This window comes from Drosophila hydei, unplaced genomic scaffold (assembly GCF_003285905.1).
Source record: "Drosophila hydei strain 15085-1641.00,03,60 unplaced genomic scaffold, DhydRS2 tig00000339-arrow-arrow-pilon, whole genome shotgun sequence".
Lineage (NCBI taxonomy): Eukaryota > Metazoa > Arthropoda > Insecta > Diptera > Drosophilidae > Drosophila > Drosophila hydei.
In genome coordinates this window covers 605,861-625,309 of record NW_022045712.1, presented here as the reverse complement: position 1 = coordinate 625,309, position 19,449 = coordinate 605,861, and the positions used below count along the sequence as shown (strand labels likewise).

At 37.3% G+C, this 19,449-nt stretch overlaps 3 protein-coding genes across 6 annotated transcripts in view; 1 reads left to right on the top strand and 2 right to left on the bottom strand.

The window, feature by feature from the left end:
* Positions 1-35: 35 nt before the first annotated feature.
* Positions 36-1,618, bottom strand: LOC111596805 (dolichyl-diphosphooligosaccharide--protein glycosyltransferase 48 kDa subunit). Its single transcript, XM_023311166.2, has 2 exons — positions 1,424-1,618; positions 36-1,336 (listed from the first exon to the last, which is right to left on the bottom strand). The coding sequence occupies exons 1-2, from the start codon at positions 1,560-1,562 to the stop codon at positions 123-125; spliced, it is 1,353 nt and encodes a 450-aa protein (XP_023166934.2). The 5' UTR covers positions 1,563-1,618; the 3' UTR covers positions 36-122.
* Positions 1,619-3,640: 2,022 nt separating this feature from the next.
* Positions 3,641-19,449, top strand: part of LOC111596756 (sn1-specific diacylglycerol lipase alpha) — a 30,101-nt gene continuing 14,292 nt past the window's right edge. For all 4 annotated transcript variants that reach the window (XM_030224026.1, XM_030224024.1, XM_030224028.1 and 1 more), the window contains exons 1-5: positions 3,641-3,798; positions 17,094-17,188; positions 17,276-17,382; positions 17,457-17,561; positions 17,637-17,738. In XM_030224026.1, coding sequence (XP_030079886.1) covers positions 17,094-17,188; positions 17,276-17,382; positions 17,457-17,561; positions 17,637-17,738 — 409 coding nt within the window. In that variant the 5' untranslated portion in view covers positions 3,641-3,798. The remainder of the gene's footprint in view (positions 3,799-17,093; positions 17,189-17,275; positions 17,383-17,456; positions 17,562-17,636; positions 17,739-19,449) is intronic.
* On the bottom strand, positions 11,216-12,603 carry LOC111596757 (aldose 1-epimerase). The gene has a single exon (XM_023311098.2). It carries the CDS (start codon positions 12,508-12,510, stop codon positions 11,347-11,349), a length of 1,164 nt encoding a protein of 387 aa, XP_023166866.1. The 5' UTR covers positions 12,511-12,603; the 3' UTR covers positions 11,216-11,346.

Sequence of the window (19,449 nt, the reverse complement as noted above, 5' to 3'; positions counted from 1 at the left end):
TCATCTAAATGGTATATGCAGAATTCAAATTGTTACAAATTGTTGCGATTTTATTGAAATATATGCACACTCAGTTCACATTTAGATGCATATACGAAAAGATTGTTCATATAATACTAGATCTATTGGGTTTTCTTGTCGTCCTTGCTAGATTTTCCCGCGCCGGTGGCCTCCTCTTTGAAATGCAAGAAGACAAATGAGAACACAAAGACGCCAATCATCATGGAGAAGGCGCTGGTGTAATAGGGAAATGCGCTCGGTATGAATCGCTCGTATTGTGTGTGCTCCAATGGACGCACCGACACCTGTGTGGTGTTGTACAGGTGCGTGTAGCCAACGCGATTGTAGTCGACCTTAAACTGATAGACGCCATAGACATCCGGTATCTTGAAGCGGGCCTCGTAGCTGCCGCCTTTCGTCTGCTTAAGGAAGGTGCGCACAAACGGATCGATGCGTACAAACTCGAGCTGAATATCATTTGCTTTGAATGACTGCCAAGTGCCCTGAACCAGCTCTTCGATGGCAATTGTATAGACAACGGGATCCGTAATGGTGTACGCCTGCTCTGGGGGATTGCTCTCGCCCACCTTGTTGTGGCGCACAGAGGCTACACGCAGTCGGCCGCTCTCTCCAAACACCCACTTACTGATGGATTCGGCGACAGCGCGGTTACCCGCCTGCTTGTGGAAGGCGCCGTTCTGTGCATACTGCACGGCCATGGTGAAGGTTTCGTCGGCAAAGAATTGCAGTGAACCAGAGAACACGACGCGTGCATTGTTGCGCGCCTGCAGAGCGGCAATCAGCAATGTGTTACGGCCCACAGCATGTGGATAGTCAGAGACGCTCGACTCCGGATTGTAGCTGTAGGCGCTGCTCTCGGCCGTTAGGAGTTTCAACACTAATGGATTCTCCTTGTCAGCAATGAGTCCGGTGCCGCGATAGAGCAGTGGAGCTGCATCCGCTTTACGGTTATCACTGCCAACCACGGTGGCAGCATCGATAAGATTGAGGGCAGAGGTCAGAATCGTTGTGTGGTCGCCCGCATCGCTGACATCGTAGTGCAGATGATCGATGACCGCAGCTTTCTCTTCATCCAGCTCGAATCCGCATTCCGAGGCGAACTCACGCAGCGCATCACCAGATTTCTCGCTGCCCGCAACCAAAACGTTGCCGCCATCGTCGACAAACTGGGCGAGTCGCTCGACGCTAATGTCGCCGCCGAATTCCTCCACGCTGGGCGCAAATATAATCAAGTTTTTGTACAAATATTCGCCATAGCGAGATAACAACAACCCAGAGTCATCAGCTAACTTATAGGTCAATTTAAAGCCACGATCTGTGAGGAAAACGTATGAAAGAAAATAAATGTTGTACACGTCATAGCTCGTGCATATGTATGCATGTATGTGTGTATGCCGGTTACCTTGCAGTGTTTTGAAGAAAATTGAATGCGTTTCACGTATGGCCAAATTGTCTAGCAATACCAGGGTATTGGCATCAGTCTCCAGCACAGCATTGCAATTATTTATTGCCAAAATAGCAATTAATAGAAGTTTCCACATTTTGAAAAAAGCCGACTCGAGTGTCAATTTTCACTGCCGATGGACAATGTTAAATAAAAGCATCTAAATATCGATATGTCGATGTTCTCATCAGTGTTGTCTGCTGATTAATCGATATTCTATCACCTGACAATGTACCAGTGAATTTTATATCTTTAATCCAATTTTATATTCTACTACTAAGCTAAATGTTGTCATTTTTTAATAAATAATAAAAACAGAATAATCATGTAAACTTATTAGAACCTTAACGAAACCGTAAAAACAGCAATATATTCACAATAATTGAAAATTGACCATATATATTACTATGAATACAAATCAGTGCTGTTTCTTGTTGAAAATATGTGCATTTATTATTGTTTATTTTTTTTTTTGTTATATGTGAATAAAATTACTAATTCAAAAAATCGTCGTAAATTAACGGTGTGGCAACGCTATAAGTTGTTCATTAGAATCAAAAGCTCCACTGATGGATGAGCTTATGGTTTTTAGCTTTCGGAGTATATCTAATTGGAAAGCGCTTGTTCGCAAATTCGAACTAAGTTTCAGTTGCAAAAAGCTGGCGTCGCGCGCGGACGCTGTAGTACGCCGCTCTTTTTGTTTACAGTTATACCATTGACAACGCCGCTGCGTGCGCGAGCGAGATTTGTTTTTTTTTTTTGTTTTTTGTCCAGTGTTATTAAAAATATATGGTTAACAATCGTGAAAATTGTGAGCGTAGCATCAGTCAGCCAGCCAGCAGCACATTTACTTACATATATATATTAAAACATGCAGAGCTTTAAGAGCGCACAGCATTTGGCCAGCAGCATGAACACCAACAACATCGACAACAACATCATTCGCCTATAAACAAACGTGTGTGCAAATCCATAAAACGCAGCAAAAACAAGAAGTACAAGAATGAAAACAAGTGCAAATTGGGCCGCTGCGGCAATCGAAAGCAAATAAATAGAAAGAGAACGAAAGAAATAAAGTCAGTATCAAGCAATTAAAATTCTTGTTTACACTAAATTCTGCAGATGCTTAACCGCTTGATGTACTAACTATGTATTGTTGCTCTCCGATATTGATGATGCTGCTGCTGCTGTTGCTGTTGTGGCTGCCTCTGCTTCGGCTTCTGTTTCAGCTTCTGCGGTTGTTGGTGGTGGCATTTGGTGGTGATGGTGGTGGTGTTTGTGGCGTCGGCGGCATCTCTCTATATGTATGTACATAGATACATAGATACCAAAATAATCAAATTAAATTGGAAATAGCGTAACAAGCGGCTGTCGACTATAATTGAAAGTCAAATACTCACGCTCTCTGTCTGCCTCGTCTTTCAGCTTGCCTTCAAAAAAGTGCAGTGGTTGCTAAATGAATGGTAATTAATGCATATGCAGCGCTCTACCGTTATATGTATCTACATAGTACATACATATGTATACATATATACATCATGTGCGAGAGCAAGACAGAAACCGTGTAGTATGCGAAGCAGTATCGAAAACAAAAGTGCAAGTGCCAATTGCTTTTGTTTTTGGTTTTTTTTATAACGGTGTTAGTAGAGCGCGATTGAAATTTATCGATCGACCAAAAAAATTCAACAGCAACATCAGCGGGAACGCCAGCAGCAGCCGCAGTCGCAGCCACAGCAGCAGAACGTAAGAGAATGCAATTGGAGAGAGGCTGCTTTACCGGTCATCGACGCTGACGCTAACGCAGACGTTGACGACGACGCGACGCCAGCACCGGCATATAGCAGGACAAGGCCGTCAGTTGGTTGCCAGCTTTGCGGTCGGCGTGAAAGTTCATTTCATGCGTGCAGTCCACAGCAGCAGCAGCAGAAGTAGCGGCAGCGCAAAAGTGAAATCTTACCAATACTGCGCTCTTTGCTATCTTATGTGTGTGTGTGTGTGTCTGTCTGTTTGTTGTTAAATTGTAACACGAATACATAATAAATACAAGCAGCAACAACAACAACAATCGCTACATTTACATTTCTTTTTATTTTTGTTTTTTGTGCAGTGATGTGCTACCAGAGTAGCTGAGCAATTAGACCAATAGAATTAGTGAAGACAAAAAAAAGTAAAAAACAAAGTGAAACACGAATATCAAGAATCGGCAGCCGAAATTTTTTTTTGTCAATCACATACTCCAAGAAGACGAAGAACACGAAGAAGAAGCGCAATTACAACATTGACCCGCTGTACCGCGTCGGCGGCAGCCAGCGGGGCGCTGGCAACGAATTGCGGTATGAATTGACTCTTATATTGAATTCTTATGCAGATGTGTATGTGAGTGCATGATTATGTATTTGTATTTAGGTACATGGAAGTACAGTGAAAGCTTCCTTGGTGATCTTATTCTTTAACTGGTAAACGGTATACGTATGAATCAGTATACGACATGATTGAGTACAGTAAAGCTCTACATACTGCTGGGGCTAATTTCTTAAATATATTATTGGAAAATAAAAATATAATAATTAAAAAATAATCATTCAGGTTTAGAAAATATACATACATACGTATGTGTATATAAATATTTATCTTATAATCCTCCCAGATAAATAATCATCCCAGATAAATAGATTTATCTTATATTTTTATGTTTACATATTGTCTCCCACTTCTTTAAAAATATCTTTATAGGGAGCATCTACTTTAGCAGAAAACGCTCATGACAGTATCTCCACATATACATATGCATGTATGTGTATGATAACAACGGCTCTGGCAACATTTACTGTTTAGTTTGTAGTTTCGTCAAAATGGTAGACAATGCATAGTAAACATGAGAGAGATGAAACCCAAAATTGAGTACATGCAGACTAAAGCAGCAACTCGTAGCCACATGCTTAGTATATTATTTACATATTCAAATCACGTCTATGCAAAGGATGCATTAAAATGCATTAGATTCACAATTGGAAAGAATACCAGAAGCTTAACAGTTATGCATAAAGCTAAAATTAAATACAGCTTAAAGTAATTTCCATGAATTGAATGTATATCACAAGAAATATGTAAATTAAATAAAATCATTCAAAAAATAAATTCCACGAACTCCAGAATTGATCACAAAATTATGATAAGCTCTGGAAAGTGTATAAATTGTCAAATGCAACTCTGACCTTCAAATGCTGTTCGAAACTAAAATTTTGTTGTCAACAATTTGTAGTATTTTTTGCGAATTTATTCGAAAGACTTGGCATATTGTTTACATATGCACATACATTTATACTTAAAGCACATCTCATCAGGGATTGTAGTTGAAATGCAGTCCAGTTGACCCACAAATAATTGTGTAAATTGTTAAAAGAATTAACGTCGATCTAAATAGCGACACATTGCAATTAACAAGCGAAGGTGGTAATTAAACCGAAGAAAGAATATATGTATGTACATATGTACATACATGCATACATACATATGTACATAAAATAAAGCGTATAACATACGCCAAAAAGTGCTAAAAATAGATAAATGGCTGACGCGGCAGCTGACAATTGAATGGGCGAGCGGGTGACTGGCTATGCTACGCTGTGAGCTTTCGTATGAACGAGGGTCGCTTCAGCCGTATGGAGAGAAAAAGAGTATTCCAAAGGCCGCTAACAGTAGCCAGACCGCGCGATTTGGGGGTTAGTTATTTTTGGGGACGGCAATGATGACGATGTTTCTATACAAATACACATACAAACGCATATACAGTTACGCACGCCGACAGTCTGACAACCCCAACTTTTGCTAAAACTTCGAAGGATATTTTTTACCGGCGGGGATGCTGATGCTCGGTTTTTTTTCCTCCTCTACTCGACCGTCGTCATGCTTTTGCCTTTACTTTACATCTATTGGCAAACTCTATACACACAGACACAGACACAGACACATACACGTATATTTTACACATGTATTTCTATGCAAATGTCAAAGCTGCCAAGCGTCGACAACGACAAAGTCGTCGTCACTTCTCTCGTCCCTGCGGCGACCATGCGGCGAGTGTAGCGGATTTTGTTTGTGAAGGCATTACTGTTGTTGTTGTTTTCATTTAAAATATCCTTTAAATGTTCGAAGTAAAATGGGCTTGTCATATGCATATAACATAGAGCAGTAGATTGCATATTTTATATATATTCAAATTTCGCAACGACAGCAACAGTCAAAAACGAAGCTGTAAGCATCAAACATACAATCAATGTGAACTAATATTTATATATATTTTTAATATAAAAAGTTGTGTATAGGGTAGCTTTTAGTTGAGTGTTCTCAATTCAAACGTGTCTATGGCTGTTTCTTTTTTTTTTTTTTGGGTCTGGCATTCTACGCGCTTTCTGGGCGAAAAGCATGGGGATGCGCCAGCGCTGCAGAAAGGTGCGTTTGTAAGTGTAATACTTTTTGAACGGTGGTGCCATCAACTTTGTAAACTCACCACCAATGGCCCGTTTGCTCATTCTCTCTCTGTCGTTCACTCACTAATCTTGTTCCTAGCTGTCTTCCGAACGCTGTGTTTTATGTTCCAATGTTGTGTTATAATATTTCTGGCTTTCGTTATTATTATTGTTGCTGTCGCTGTTGTTGTTTGAAAATTGTTTGGCCAAACAATTGCAAATTGTGCAACACTTGAAATTTGGAGCATGTAGCCTCTGCGGGCACAAGAAATACAAATTGCGCCACTCAACACGTCAACGCTGGCGTCTCTATTGCTATCTTTCTACAAGTATGTAAACATGCAAACATACATACATATATACATAGAAATATACATAGATATTTATGTATAAATATATATATAGTATAGTATATACACCCATACATTTCTATACATTTTTATGTATCTTCGTCAAACAAAAAACGAAACCAGTAGCATGACGCTGGTCAGAAGTAGTCGACTTACAGCTACCCTATAGTCTGCATAGTAATATATTAGTTGTTTATTGTTATATTATATGTACTGAACTTGTATCATTTCAGATTTTTAGATAACTTAAAAGTGCTTCGAGCTCTTGATTACACGGTATCGGTATCGGTGTCGGTTTAAGACGACAACAAACAACAATTATGAGATATGCGATCGCAAAATTATCCCAAATTTCGCATACCGAAAGCGAATTCGAACCAACATAAAAATAATGAAAGTTCAACAACTATTTATGTACATACGCGTTTTGTTTACAAATTGTGAATGTGTGTGTAGCCGCTTATTAATCTGCATTAAAGGGTAATGCCACGTACATAAGCTGCAAACAATCAAGGCATAAGTCTTCAGCTTCGGCTCTAAGAGCTTTGCATTTCTTTTGTTTTTGTTTGCAAACGCATAATGAGAATAAGAAGCGCTGGAATTTTTTCTTCTTCGTTCGTCTCCCGTTCGTCATGTTTATTTATTACACTGAAAATATTTTTTATTCGTTCGGCTTTTCTTGGGAGAAAATTTAGGCTTTTTTATTGGATTTTTAATTGCAATAAAAAAATATATACATGATTCATATTTCAATTTTTGGAACTGTACACCAAGCTTATGAAAATGTATTTAATTTGTATTTTTTAAATATATAGAAAAAATAATTTAATAATTATATATTAAATATATATATATTTTTAAGATAATTTGTTGTAAATCAAATTCATGTTTTTTCATTCGAATGTGCTTAAAAAAGATTGAATATAATACATAATTGATTATATATATTTTTTATTTTTAATTTACGATTTAACATCCTGTTGTGCAGTGTATTAGAGTTGGTTGTGGTGCTGTGGTTGGCTGTTATGCTTTGCTGGACTTTGTTTTGCCTTTCTTCTTCCCATTTGTTTTTGGCACTCTGGCACACACAGAAACAAGGACACGGAAGCGTCTTAGTGTTGTTATTGTTTTGTGGGATTTCACTTCAGAATTATATCCAAGCACACGCACACACAAAAACACACACACACACACACACACACGCACACACACATTAGTCGCATTCCTTGCATGATTCCTATTTTGGTTTTCTTACTCGGTCTGCTTCTGCCACATTCCATTAAATAGAACGAATACCAAAATGCTATAAAAGCAGTCAAGAAATTAAAATTGTTAGCCAAAGCTGTTACTCACACATGCCCACGCACACGCCCACGCCCACGCACACACCTACATATACACATATATTATTGCCTAGCCTGGGGCCGGGAATAGCCAAGGCGTCAGGATAAACTTTCACACATTTATAAATACACACATTAACAGACACACACAATCACACGCACACGCATAAGCACTTAGGATAGACACATGTGCATGCATACATACATATGTATGTATATACGTACATATGCATGCATATACATATATCGTATTCCGATTTGAAATCAGTGAAAAATGTCAAATGAGCAACATTCGTTGACCCAAAAACAAATCAAATTGCATTCATAAACTAAAGAGCAACGTGTGAGAGAGGGAGAAAGAAGAGAGAGAGCGAGTTGTGTGTAGAGTATTTAGCAGCTTTGCTTGCAGCGCAAATTTATCACACAGTTTGCGCGAGGTCAGTTCGATAAGTCAGTGAGGACTCGTAATATTATAATATTAATATACTTAAGAAATAAATATTATAGTTTGTTACCGCAATAGTCCGCTATATCGAAATTGGTATCATATGAATTTCTCAAATTTTATTTAAATTTCGCGTAAATTTCGATTTCAAACTGTTGAGTCGCTTGGATTGGCGATATGTGTGGGTTAACCCTCGTTCATAGTTTTGTTTGCCCCTTCTTTTTCTTCTTCTTGTTCAACTTAACTTTTGTGAAAACGTATTTAGCCTTGGCATATGCAATACTTTATTTTATAGTATCATTGCCTCCATCATTGGCGTCATGAAAGAAACAAAAAAAAAAAAAAAAAAACTACGGCAACATCGACTTGTCACCAAGGCATGACCATAAAGTTTTCCTTTTTGTTGTTGTTGTTGGCGTAACTTTTGCGCTCGGTCTCGGTGGCAAAGCTTCATTATCTCTATCTGCCTGTATCTGGCTTTCACTGCGTGGCCTTTTAGCTGGTTTCCGCTCGACGCGCTGCTGTGATGTGGTGATGCCATTGTTTTTATGACGCCACATTCAACCACACACACTTTTATAAATTAAGTGTATGTGTGTATGTGTGCGTGTGTGTGTGGACATTACATTAAGACGAAGCTCAGCTCAGCTCAGCTCAGCTCAGTTTTATAACGTCCGCCTTTGTTTGACTTGATTAAGTCAACAAAATGTCGATTTGTTGCCTTAGAAGCTGTCAATCCATATTGAAACCATCTAATCGGAATGCTTTCACAAGCTCTAACAGCATTTCCTATCTAGGTCATGGTCAAAAGTCAAAGTTCAAATAGTGCAAAATATCAGTGTGCCGATCTAATCAGACTAAATGAATTGATTGAATAAGCCAATTATGATATGGTATAGCACACTGAAGCGTGCAGGTACAGCACTTTCTATTAGCCAGAAATCACATTTATCAGAGCATGTGACAGGCAGATGAGTTAACTAAAGGGTGCTATTGTCACAGCAGAATTCGTTATTCAAATCAATAAAAACATGATCTTAGACAGAGAGAGAGAGACTGAAGAGAGTGAAGAGAGGGATGAGAGTAAAGAGAGTGACGAGAGTGAAAAGAGGGAAGAGAGTGAAGAGAAAACAAAGAGACAAAGAAAGAAAGATTGGGAGGAAGAGAGATTGAGAGAAGGAAAAATTAAAAGAGTGAAATAAAGAAAAAAAGTGAGAGAGAGAGCGATACCGAGAGAGCGAAGGAAAGAGACAGAGAAAGAACGAGAGAGAGCGGGAAAGAAACAGAGAATGCTTGATTAAGTCATCCTATATAAAGCTGCATATAGGTACGTAAGTCAACATTTCCAATTTACACCTTGAACGTGTGTATTAAGGGAAATAGACCCGTGTTTGAGAATCGGTTCGTTAACTTGGATTTCCACAACAATGAAGCCAATTCTTCCGTTCAAGCTTAAGATATAAATTGGAATTCCGGATGCAAGCCCGTTCGTTAATAAAGCGCGCTCACAGCCAAGTTGGAAAGGTGTTTGTCGAATCGTTTATAGCCCAGCGCCCGCCTTATGAAATATGCGATACTCTAATTTGCGACCAACAAAGAAACTAATATGAATGCAAATAATACCATTGCAGACAAAGGGCGCCACACACACACACACATCCACCCCCCACACACATTAGCCAGCTCGTTGAGCTGCACTTTGTTTACCTTCCTTAAAGGATATCCTCCATAGAGTATATATAACTACATAGATGCCATAGCGCCACCGCCCAGACTCGACAAGCGCACACATTTGCCTGCTTTGGCATTTCGTTAGCATTTCCCTTTTTCATACGCGTCCACATTGATTTCACGGGAGTATATTTGGCTTCGTTAGTTCTTAAAGTGGTAAGCCTTTATGACGTCTGTGGACGTCAGAAGCCGGGTATTAAATATTGTGAGAAAGAAACGTACCATATGAAATCTATATATATAGCTACCCTCACATAGGACCTCCATGTCATCCCTCCAGGAGGATCAAAAATTGGTTTTGATTAGAATGTAGCTAATGCACAGATAGGATATGTAATTCCCGATTTAGATCTACTGCTTGTTCTTGGACTTCCTATACTTTATTGAAAATAATCGATAACTTTTTACATGTACAAACGATCGATTTAAATCGATATTAAACTGCAGTTTTTTTAACCTTACAAAAGTAAATAAATGTACATTGATATATCTACATATGGAGGGGTTTTCAGCAGTCCAAAGAACCAGAGTAAAGGTATCTTCTAGTCGGGCACTCAGTCCACTTAGAGGAGTCTCACGTGTTCAGCTGTATGCGGCTCAGGAGCGAGCATTGTGCAGTCGTTTGCGCTCGACTGAAACGTTTTTACTTGATTTTGTTTCTTCTTTTTTTTTCTTTTAATTGGTTTGGAGCACGTTATGCAAATGCTGTAACTGTGTACCAGAAGGCCCATCAGACTCTCGTTGAACGACCCCAAAAAAACATTAGGCATTGTGCGAGCACCCTTCAAGTTGTGCCCCAGAATGTGTGAGCTGTGCAATTAACCCGAAAGGCCAGCGCTGCGAAGCACTACTCGAATAAGAAGTAGTAGTATTAGTAACAGCAGCAGCAGTAGAAGGTGGAAAAACTCTATGAATGTAAAAAATTCTATTCAAACGTTATGCATAATTATGATGTCTTCATATGAAGGGAGCTTAAAAACTAATTACGTTTCGTTGTGCAGAAAGTAATACAAAATTTAACACTCAGCTATATATACTCGGTTCATGAGATATCCGCTTGAATGATTCAACTTCCACATATGAAAAATAACGCTAATGACAGCGATAAAGAAATAATGTAGGTCGATTGTGAAACAATGAATTGTTATATGACCGCAAGGTGTTTCATACCTCACAGAGTTATTGAAATTGAAGCTACTGCGGCAGTTGAGTTGTACAACTCAATACAATAAAAGTTAATCGTAAAGGTTTAAAGAAGCTTTGAGAGAAAGGCGAGCAAAAACTGATGATCGATAACATAACTGTTAACTGTAAGGGGCCAAGGCATAGAGCTCAGTTCTGCCTGCATGTGAAGTCTTCAATAGCTGCTTCAGAAGTTTGGTAAGGAGCGTGCAAAACATGCTGATCGATAATTGTTATCGATTATTGAATATGTATATATTACGTATATACAGCATAATTAAAGATACATAAAGATATAGTAAAATACATTGCAAATTGAAAATTTAGCCATAACTACCCAGAAAAACAATCGATTTGGCTGCTAGGTATATCGAACGAGATCAGGCCCAAGTTCTTCGAGTTCTTCGGGCGTAGCGCAGCATTTCCACGACTCCTGCACACCGAACGTATAGACGGTCTCATGAAAGTACAGTTCACTTGGCATTATGAAGGCAGTGGGAAAATCGAGATTATTCATTGTATCGGGAAACTTTTCCAGCTGCACACTAAAACCGGAGTACTGATAGTATCGAGCACAGTTTTTGCCCATAATGGGCTCCTCGTCCCGCATATCGTCTGGAAACTTGTTGGCTGTCTCAAAGCGCATGCCCGGCTGATTGCTGTGTATCTCCATATAGCGGCCCGATTCGGGATGCAGGAAACGCCCAACGAAATGCAAGATATTCGCATCGAAATCCTTGTCGATGGCATAGCACACATCGAACCCGGGCAACGATTTGTTCTCGAACTGTCGCAAACGATCGCCAATGAAGGCCGGCACACGCATATCGTAAACGGTGTCGTTTACTTGCTTGAATCGGCCCGTCGGCAGCGCGTCCTCGTTCGTCTCAATGATATCATCTGCGGCTATCACCAGCCGATGCTCCAGTATGCCCTTGCGGCCCGCCTTCTGTCCGGCCAAATTGAAATAGCAATGATTGGTGATATTGACGGGCGTCGTCTGATCGGTGCGCGCCTCGATCCGCATGTAGAACCGATTGTCGTCGTCCATCGTGAAATGGAGCAGCACCATTAGATTGCCCGGATAGCCCTCGTGCTCGTTTGCGGACTTATGACTGAGCGTAATGCCATCGGGCAGTATCATATGCAAGTCCCAAATGATGCGATCGAAGCCAATGAAACCGCCATCGACATGATGATTGTTTAAGTTTCGCGCTAGCCTCACCTTCCGCCTATCCATCATGAACTCCGCATTGGCCACACAGTCGGCTACGCGTCCGAGCATGCAGCCGAAGTGTCGACTGCGGTTCGCCTCATAGCCGGCCACGTCGTTGAAGCCCAAGACAACATCATCCACTTTATGGTAGGCATCCACGCAGCTGATGCTCTGTATCGTTGCGCCCAACTGAATGATCTTCACGGACAAGTGATTCGAATTGCTAATCGTATAGCGTCGCACCACCTGAGCCCTCTCGGTGAATGGATTGATTGCAATGCCAAAGATATCCTCTACGATTTTCACCATAATTTCGAAATTTTTTCCCAAACAACAAATTTGAACAATTTCGAATTTCTTTTAAAGTTTCATTTGAAATTTGATTTTTATATTGAACAATCAAATTTTGACTTTTGAGTTATCAGCTATGGATGATGAAATTAGCGAAAGTTGCTTAAACAGCTTCAAGGTGTTTAAAGTTTATAAAAAAGAGATTGAATTGCATAATAATTGCAAGTGTCGTCGGGACTGCTTGACTATCATATACCCACACCATCGATGCCAATCAGGCAAGCTGACAAAAATTGTGTTAATGAAGTACGACAGCAGCAATCGATAGCTATAAATAGCTGCGATATAGGAAATGTTATCTATTTTAATATTTGAACTAATCTGCCACAATTATGATATAACATTATTTGACTAATTTGCCCGTTTAGTGCGATAGATAGTTTACGTTTATGACTGCGAGATTATTGGGTTCATTGGCTTCTCAGCAATACAGATAACAGTAAATTGCATCCAGAAAGTTATCGTTATCTTATCAACAGATTGCGTAGACAATGGACAGCTAATATAATCGGAAACTGATCTCTATAATATACGAGCTTAATATTTATATATTTATATATCGATGTACTTTAGGTATGATTTACAATGTTGGGGCCATGAGGTTGGTCTATTTAATCATCGACCGGGACACATTTAATTATTTTGCCAATAACCGTGACTGGAATTATTAATATGCATTCGTTAAAGCCATGACTGAATTATTCATAAGTCCAATGCATGGTGGTATATGGTCGATATATATATATATATATTCAAATCCATGTAATTGCCATTAATTGCGACGCTTAAATCCAAATTGCGAACTCAATTAAGTGCAAGTCGTGGCCCTCGGGCTCCGGCTAGCTGGAATATCATAATTTGAAGTCCTGCGGCAAATATCGCGTGGAAAACAAAGGCGAAGAAGAGAACGAACCCGCCCTATCTATTAACTGGGCCAATGTCGAAGACTACAGTGGCAACAGCTGCTCCAGTTCCGATACTAGTTACAGCTCGACGCGACGCGTTACAACCGCTAAAACCTTGATATACGCATATGCAACCTTGGGCTCTGTCAATCTATACCAGCCTAGACTTAGCTGCAGTTATAATACAACTTATCGATGAAAACTAGGTATAACGCTTATCGATCAAACTAATCGTTTGCGATAAAAATCGAAATTCGATTTATATACAGATGTGTCTATATATTCGCATACCAAATGCTATTCCAATAAAAGCTTTGCTATCTTCTTGATAAAGCTCATGCCGAAAGTATTTGAGACTTTAGTCCGACTTCAATTAATATATATATATATATATATATATATATATATATATATATATGAAAATATATATATTCGCATACCAAATAACTGTCAAAGTTCATGTTAAATAATAAACTGAGACTGAGTAAAATTCAATTATCTGTCAAATTGCAATGAATATATGTGATACTTATACTTATAATTATACTTATACTTATACTTATACTTATACTTATACTTATACTTATACTTATACTTATACTTATACTTATAATAATACTTATACTTATGCTTACACTTATACTTATACTTATACTTATACTTATACTTATACTTATACTTATACTTATACTTATACCTATACTTATACTTATACTTATACTTATACTTATACTTATACTTATACTTATACTTATACTTATACTTATACTTATACTTATACTTATACTTATACTTATACTTATACTTATACTTATACTTATACTTATACTTATACTTATACTTATACTTATACTTATACTTATACTTATACTTATACTTATACTTATACTTATACTTATACTTATACTTATACTTATACTTATACTTATAATTAAACTTATACTTATACTTATACTTATACTTATAATTAAACTTATACTTATACTTATACTTATACTTATACTTATACTTATACTTATACTTATACTTATACTTATACTTATACTTATACTTATACTTATACTTATACTTATACTTATACTTATACTTATACTTATACTTATACTTATACTTATACTTATACTTATACTTATACTTATACTTATACTTATACTTATACTTATACTTATACTTATACTTATACTTATACTTATACTTATACTTATACTTATACTTATACTTATACTTATAATTAAACTTATACTTATACTTATACTTATACTTATACTTATACTTATACTTATACTTATACTTATACTTATAATTAAACTTATACTTATACTTATACTTATACTTATACTTATTTTTAGACTTAACTACATTAATTTCATGGAGAAATTTATATATATATATATATATATATATGTATATATTTATAATGATGCATATAGAATCGTAATTCGCAAATCTTCTATAGATATACAGATGTAAATAGCTTTTTTGCTGTAGTCTCGAGTCTATTTTACACATGTTCTACTGTTTGGACAAAAATAAAAACAATCAGCGTTCAAGGTCCGCTTCCATTTCGATCTATTAATATATCAGTGTTTTAGTCATACGCGTAGTACTTATCACACATGACTGAATATAATACGCCATAGTGTATATATGGACAGACAAAGTACGCTCGTAAATCTACGAAATCATTAGCCATACAACTAATTATGCCTAATAGACCTGTGGAATATGCAAAATATATGAATGTGCAGTTATTTTTTGAGTCAGTAGCGATTAGGTTGTACCAGGCGTTATTCAAATGGGCATGTAAGCCTTCTAGTAACAACTTGCTTACAAAGATATCACGTATACGCAGATGGGTCGCAACCTTAAAGACAGACATCGTCGTCCCCATACTGGGAATGTTGTAATGCAAGAGTTTTCGTATGCATATGTTCGTTACACTCCCCCATTTCCTCTACTTAGGACGATTATGTTTTCAAGTTTGTTCAACATAGTTCGAGTACCCTGTAGCACCTATATGTTCGGGGTATTTAGAGTTAGGTATGCATAAATATATATGTATCTATATATAAATGCATTACATATTAAATATACATATACGTATACCTATACCTATTCTTATACTGTACTTATATTTATACTGATATACCTATTTGCTAACCTTTAGTTATATATTTATGTTTACTTGATATTTATCCCTAGTAATATTTATATTTATCCTATAACTTATATTTTGTCTTCTGCTTATACTTAGTCTTCTGGTTCTACTTAGTCTTCTACTTAGTCTTCTACTTCTACTTCTTCTTCTTCTACTTCTACTTCTACTTAGTCTTCTACTTCTACTTCTACTTCTACTTCTACTTCTACTTCTACTTCAACTTCTACTTCAACTTCTACTTCAACTTCTACTTCTACTTCTACTTCTACTTCTACTTCTACTTCTACTTCTACTTCTACTTCAACTTCTACTTCAACTTCTACTTCAACTTCTACTTCTACTTCTACTTCTACTTCTACTTCTACTTCTACTTCTACTTCTACTTCTACTTCTACTTCTACTTCTACTTCTACTTCTACTTCTACTTCTACTTCTACTTCTACTTCTACTTCTACTTCTACTTCTACTTCTACTTCTACTTCTACTTCTACTTCTACTTCTACTTCTACTTCTACTTCTACTTCTACTTCTACTTCTACTTCTACTTCTACTTCTACTTCTACTTCTACTTCTACTTCTACTTCTACTTCTACTTCTACTTCTACTTCTACTTCTACTTCTACTTCTACTTCTACTTCTACTTCTACTTCTACTTCTACTTCTACTTCAACTTATACTTATACTTCTACTTCAACTTATACTTATACTTACACTTATACTTATACTTATACTTACACATTTAAAGAGTAGCTCCCGGGCGAGCTCATTCGTATTGGTTTTATATTTTTCATTCCCTTTTATTATTTTGTATTTTGTTGTATTGTGCGATTTAGTAGCAGCAGCAGCAACAACTTCAAGCTGTCCAAGCTGCTGTTGCGAGTCGAGTTCTAGGGGCAGAGGGCGAGGTGCGAGGTGCAAGGGGCCGAGGCTCGAGCTTCGAGGTGTTGCCGTCAACAACTGCGTAGCTGCATAGCTGCATAGCTGCACAGTTGCATATACAAAGACATTCCAAGTAGAACTAAGAATAAGATTGAGATTGGGAATGGGAATAGGAATTTCACTGGGAATGAGGGGGCAGTGGGACTGAAAGTGTGACGGATATGGGAGACTAAGCGACGAGTGGGCCATTGCAGGCAAGGAATGTGTATAATATATATTACGCCTTAGTTACTAGGGTTACATAAAATTCAATTTGACTGCGAACTAAAGAGCTTAAGCAGTAAAGCTAAGAATTTAAGAATAATCGAGAAATTCTCTGTAATTAATTTGCGCTTAGCTAACTTTTGGAAAGTTTCTTCACTTGACTGATTTACAGAATTGAAGTGATAATGCTGAAGGTCATTAATATGCCCTGAACCCATTGAGAATGGGTTTATGTGTCTGAGTAGCAGCTTTGCTCAAGGTTCCGGGTATCTTCTAGTCGTGCACTCATCTTTATTTGCTATTTTTATATTTATTATATGCTTTCTGTATTGCAGATGCCTGGACTTGTGGTCTTCAGGCGTCGCTGGTCTGTGGGCTCTGATGATCTGGTAGTGCCCGGTGCATTTCTCTTGGCGCTTCACTTTATATGGTGAGTGTTACCATATATATATATACACATATATTCAGATACAGATATCGATGCTAATTGTTGCAAATGTGTTGATGTTCATTTCAGTTTTGTACTTGTGGCCGTCTCGTTAGTTTTATTTGAATATGACACAAGTGTTTTAAGTGTTAAGCTATTATTCTATCATCTAATAGGCTACTTGTTAATTCTGTTTTGTAAGTATAACCAACAGACGACTCACTAGATCGTAATGCCCTAACTTGTCCGTGTATTTGTGTTTGCTCAACAGTTTCAATATGCGTAGAAATAGGAATTTGTGTGATCTCGATGCGCGGCAGCATTTTGGACTCCGAGGCGCGTACATCGATCAATATATGGATATATCTCAAAAGTTGTAAGTAACACTGTATACATCATATATATATATATACCTATCCATACTTAAACTGCCTCAACTCATATCTTCTAGTGGTGATATTATTTGATATTTCATGGCTAATATTGGGCTCCATTTGGCTGTCCCATTTTTATATGGAAGCGCCCATCGATGAGGCCAAAAAGATCTTTATAGGTGAGTTAACTGGTCATTAGAAGCTGAACTGGTTCCAGGTAAGTTCTTTGGTATATAGAACGTGAACTTGTAGTTGAATTACATATTTAATATAGAAAGTGATCTAGTTAAAGATGAGTTATCTATTATATAGAAAATGAACTAGTTTCAGTTATCTTATATATAGAACTGAACTAGTTCTAAATAAGTTATATAAATGAACTTGTTCTAAAAAGCCAGTTGCATATACATATAATAGATTGAATTGAATCAGTTTTAAAATAGTTATCTTGTATATTGAAAATGAACTAGTTCTTGATATGATATTCATTTGAACTAGTTCTAGGTGAGTTATCAAGTATATTTAATCTGAATTTGTTATAGGTAAATTGTATGTAAAAATTGAACTAGTTCCAGAAGACCTATCGAATTGAAATAAAATTTGAACTAGTTCCATATATATATATATATATTTATATATATATATATATCCTATAAAGAGAGCGAACTAGTTGTATTTAAGTTGTTAAAATGAACTAGTTCAAGGTGAGCTATCATGTCAATAGAAACTAAACTAAACTAGTTCCAGTTTATACTTAATATGGAAAGCGAACTATCTATCGTATAGAAAATGAACTAGTTTCAGATAAGACATTCAAATGAACTAGTTCTATATGAGCTCTTATGCAAATAGAAACTAAACTTATTCTCGACAAGTTATTATATTAAATATGATAACTGAACTAGTTCAAATGAACAACCAAAATTGATAACAAACTTCTTGTTCTCTCTTTGAAATGAACTTTTAATTAAAATTTCTAATAGTTTTGAAAACTTTGTTTATGGCTTCAGCTTGATATAAATTTTGCTGTTTTTGTTTTTTTATGGCAATTGTTAGAATCTTTTGGTTTCATTAACAACTTTTAATTAGTACGCTGAGAGCTGAAAAAGGAAACAAAAAAAAAAAAAAACCAAAATAATAATCAGTCAATCGCGATCAGTCGTTCGACCTGTAAAGACGTGAATTCGAACAGCCTTCGCTTAAGCTCTACTGCTGCAGAGTTCTAAAAATAGAACTTTGCGGTGCATTCTTCAACGCAACAGCAACAAAAACCGCACACGCAGCGTTTTCTTATCGCTTGCTTCCGCGTAACTCAATTGCTTTAATTGCAATTTACGAAATTTCGTCGCTTGGCGCGAGTGCGCCTGCACTCAAAAGCACAATCCGCGATGACATCTAATGTCAATAACCTCGCTACAGCTGTAAAGGTAAATGCAGAAATGCAAGCCCAGCTTAACGTTGTGATGGCAAATAGGCAAGCCTCCATCATGCCAATAAACTCAAAAATAGATATCGCCTCCGTGCAAGGCATCACTAACAACAAAAACACGAAACGTAAACAGCCAAATTCACCAAAAACCATCAAGAAAAGGCTCATCTTCGACGAACCAAGCACCAGCAATGCAGCATTAATATCAGAAAATCGATTTTCACTGCTCGTAGAAGAAGATGAAGACTACAGCGAATCACCTGTAGCTCCAGAAGCCCCAGTATTGACCGACCAGCAAACTACACCGAAACCTCGTCCGCCCCCCATATGGTGTCCAAACATCAAGTCTGTGGCCCTACTTCAACAGATAATAGATAAAGTAATTGATGCTAAATCATACGTAATTAAGCCAAAGAAGAATAACATAGGTGTATTAACCCAATGCAGTGAGGACTATCGCA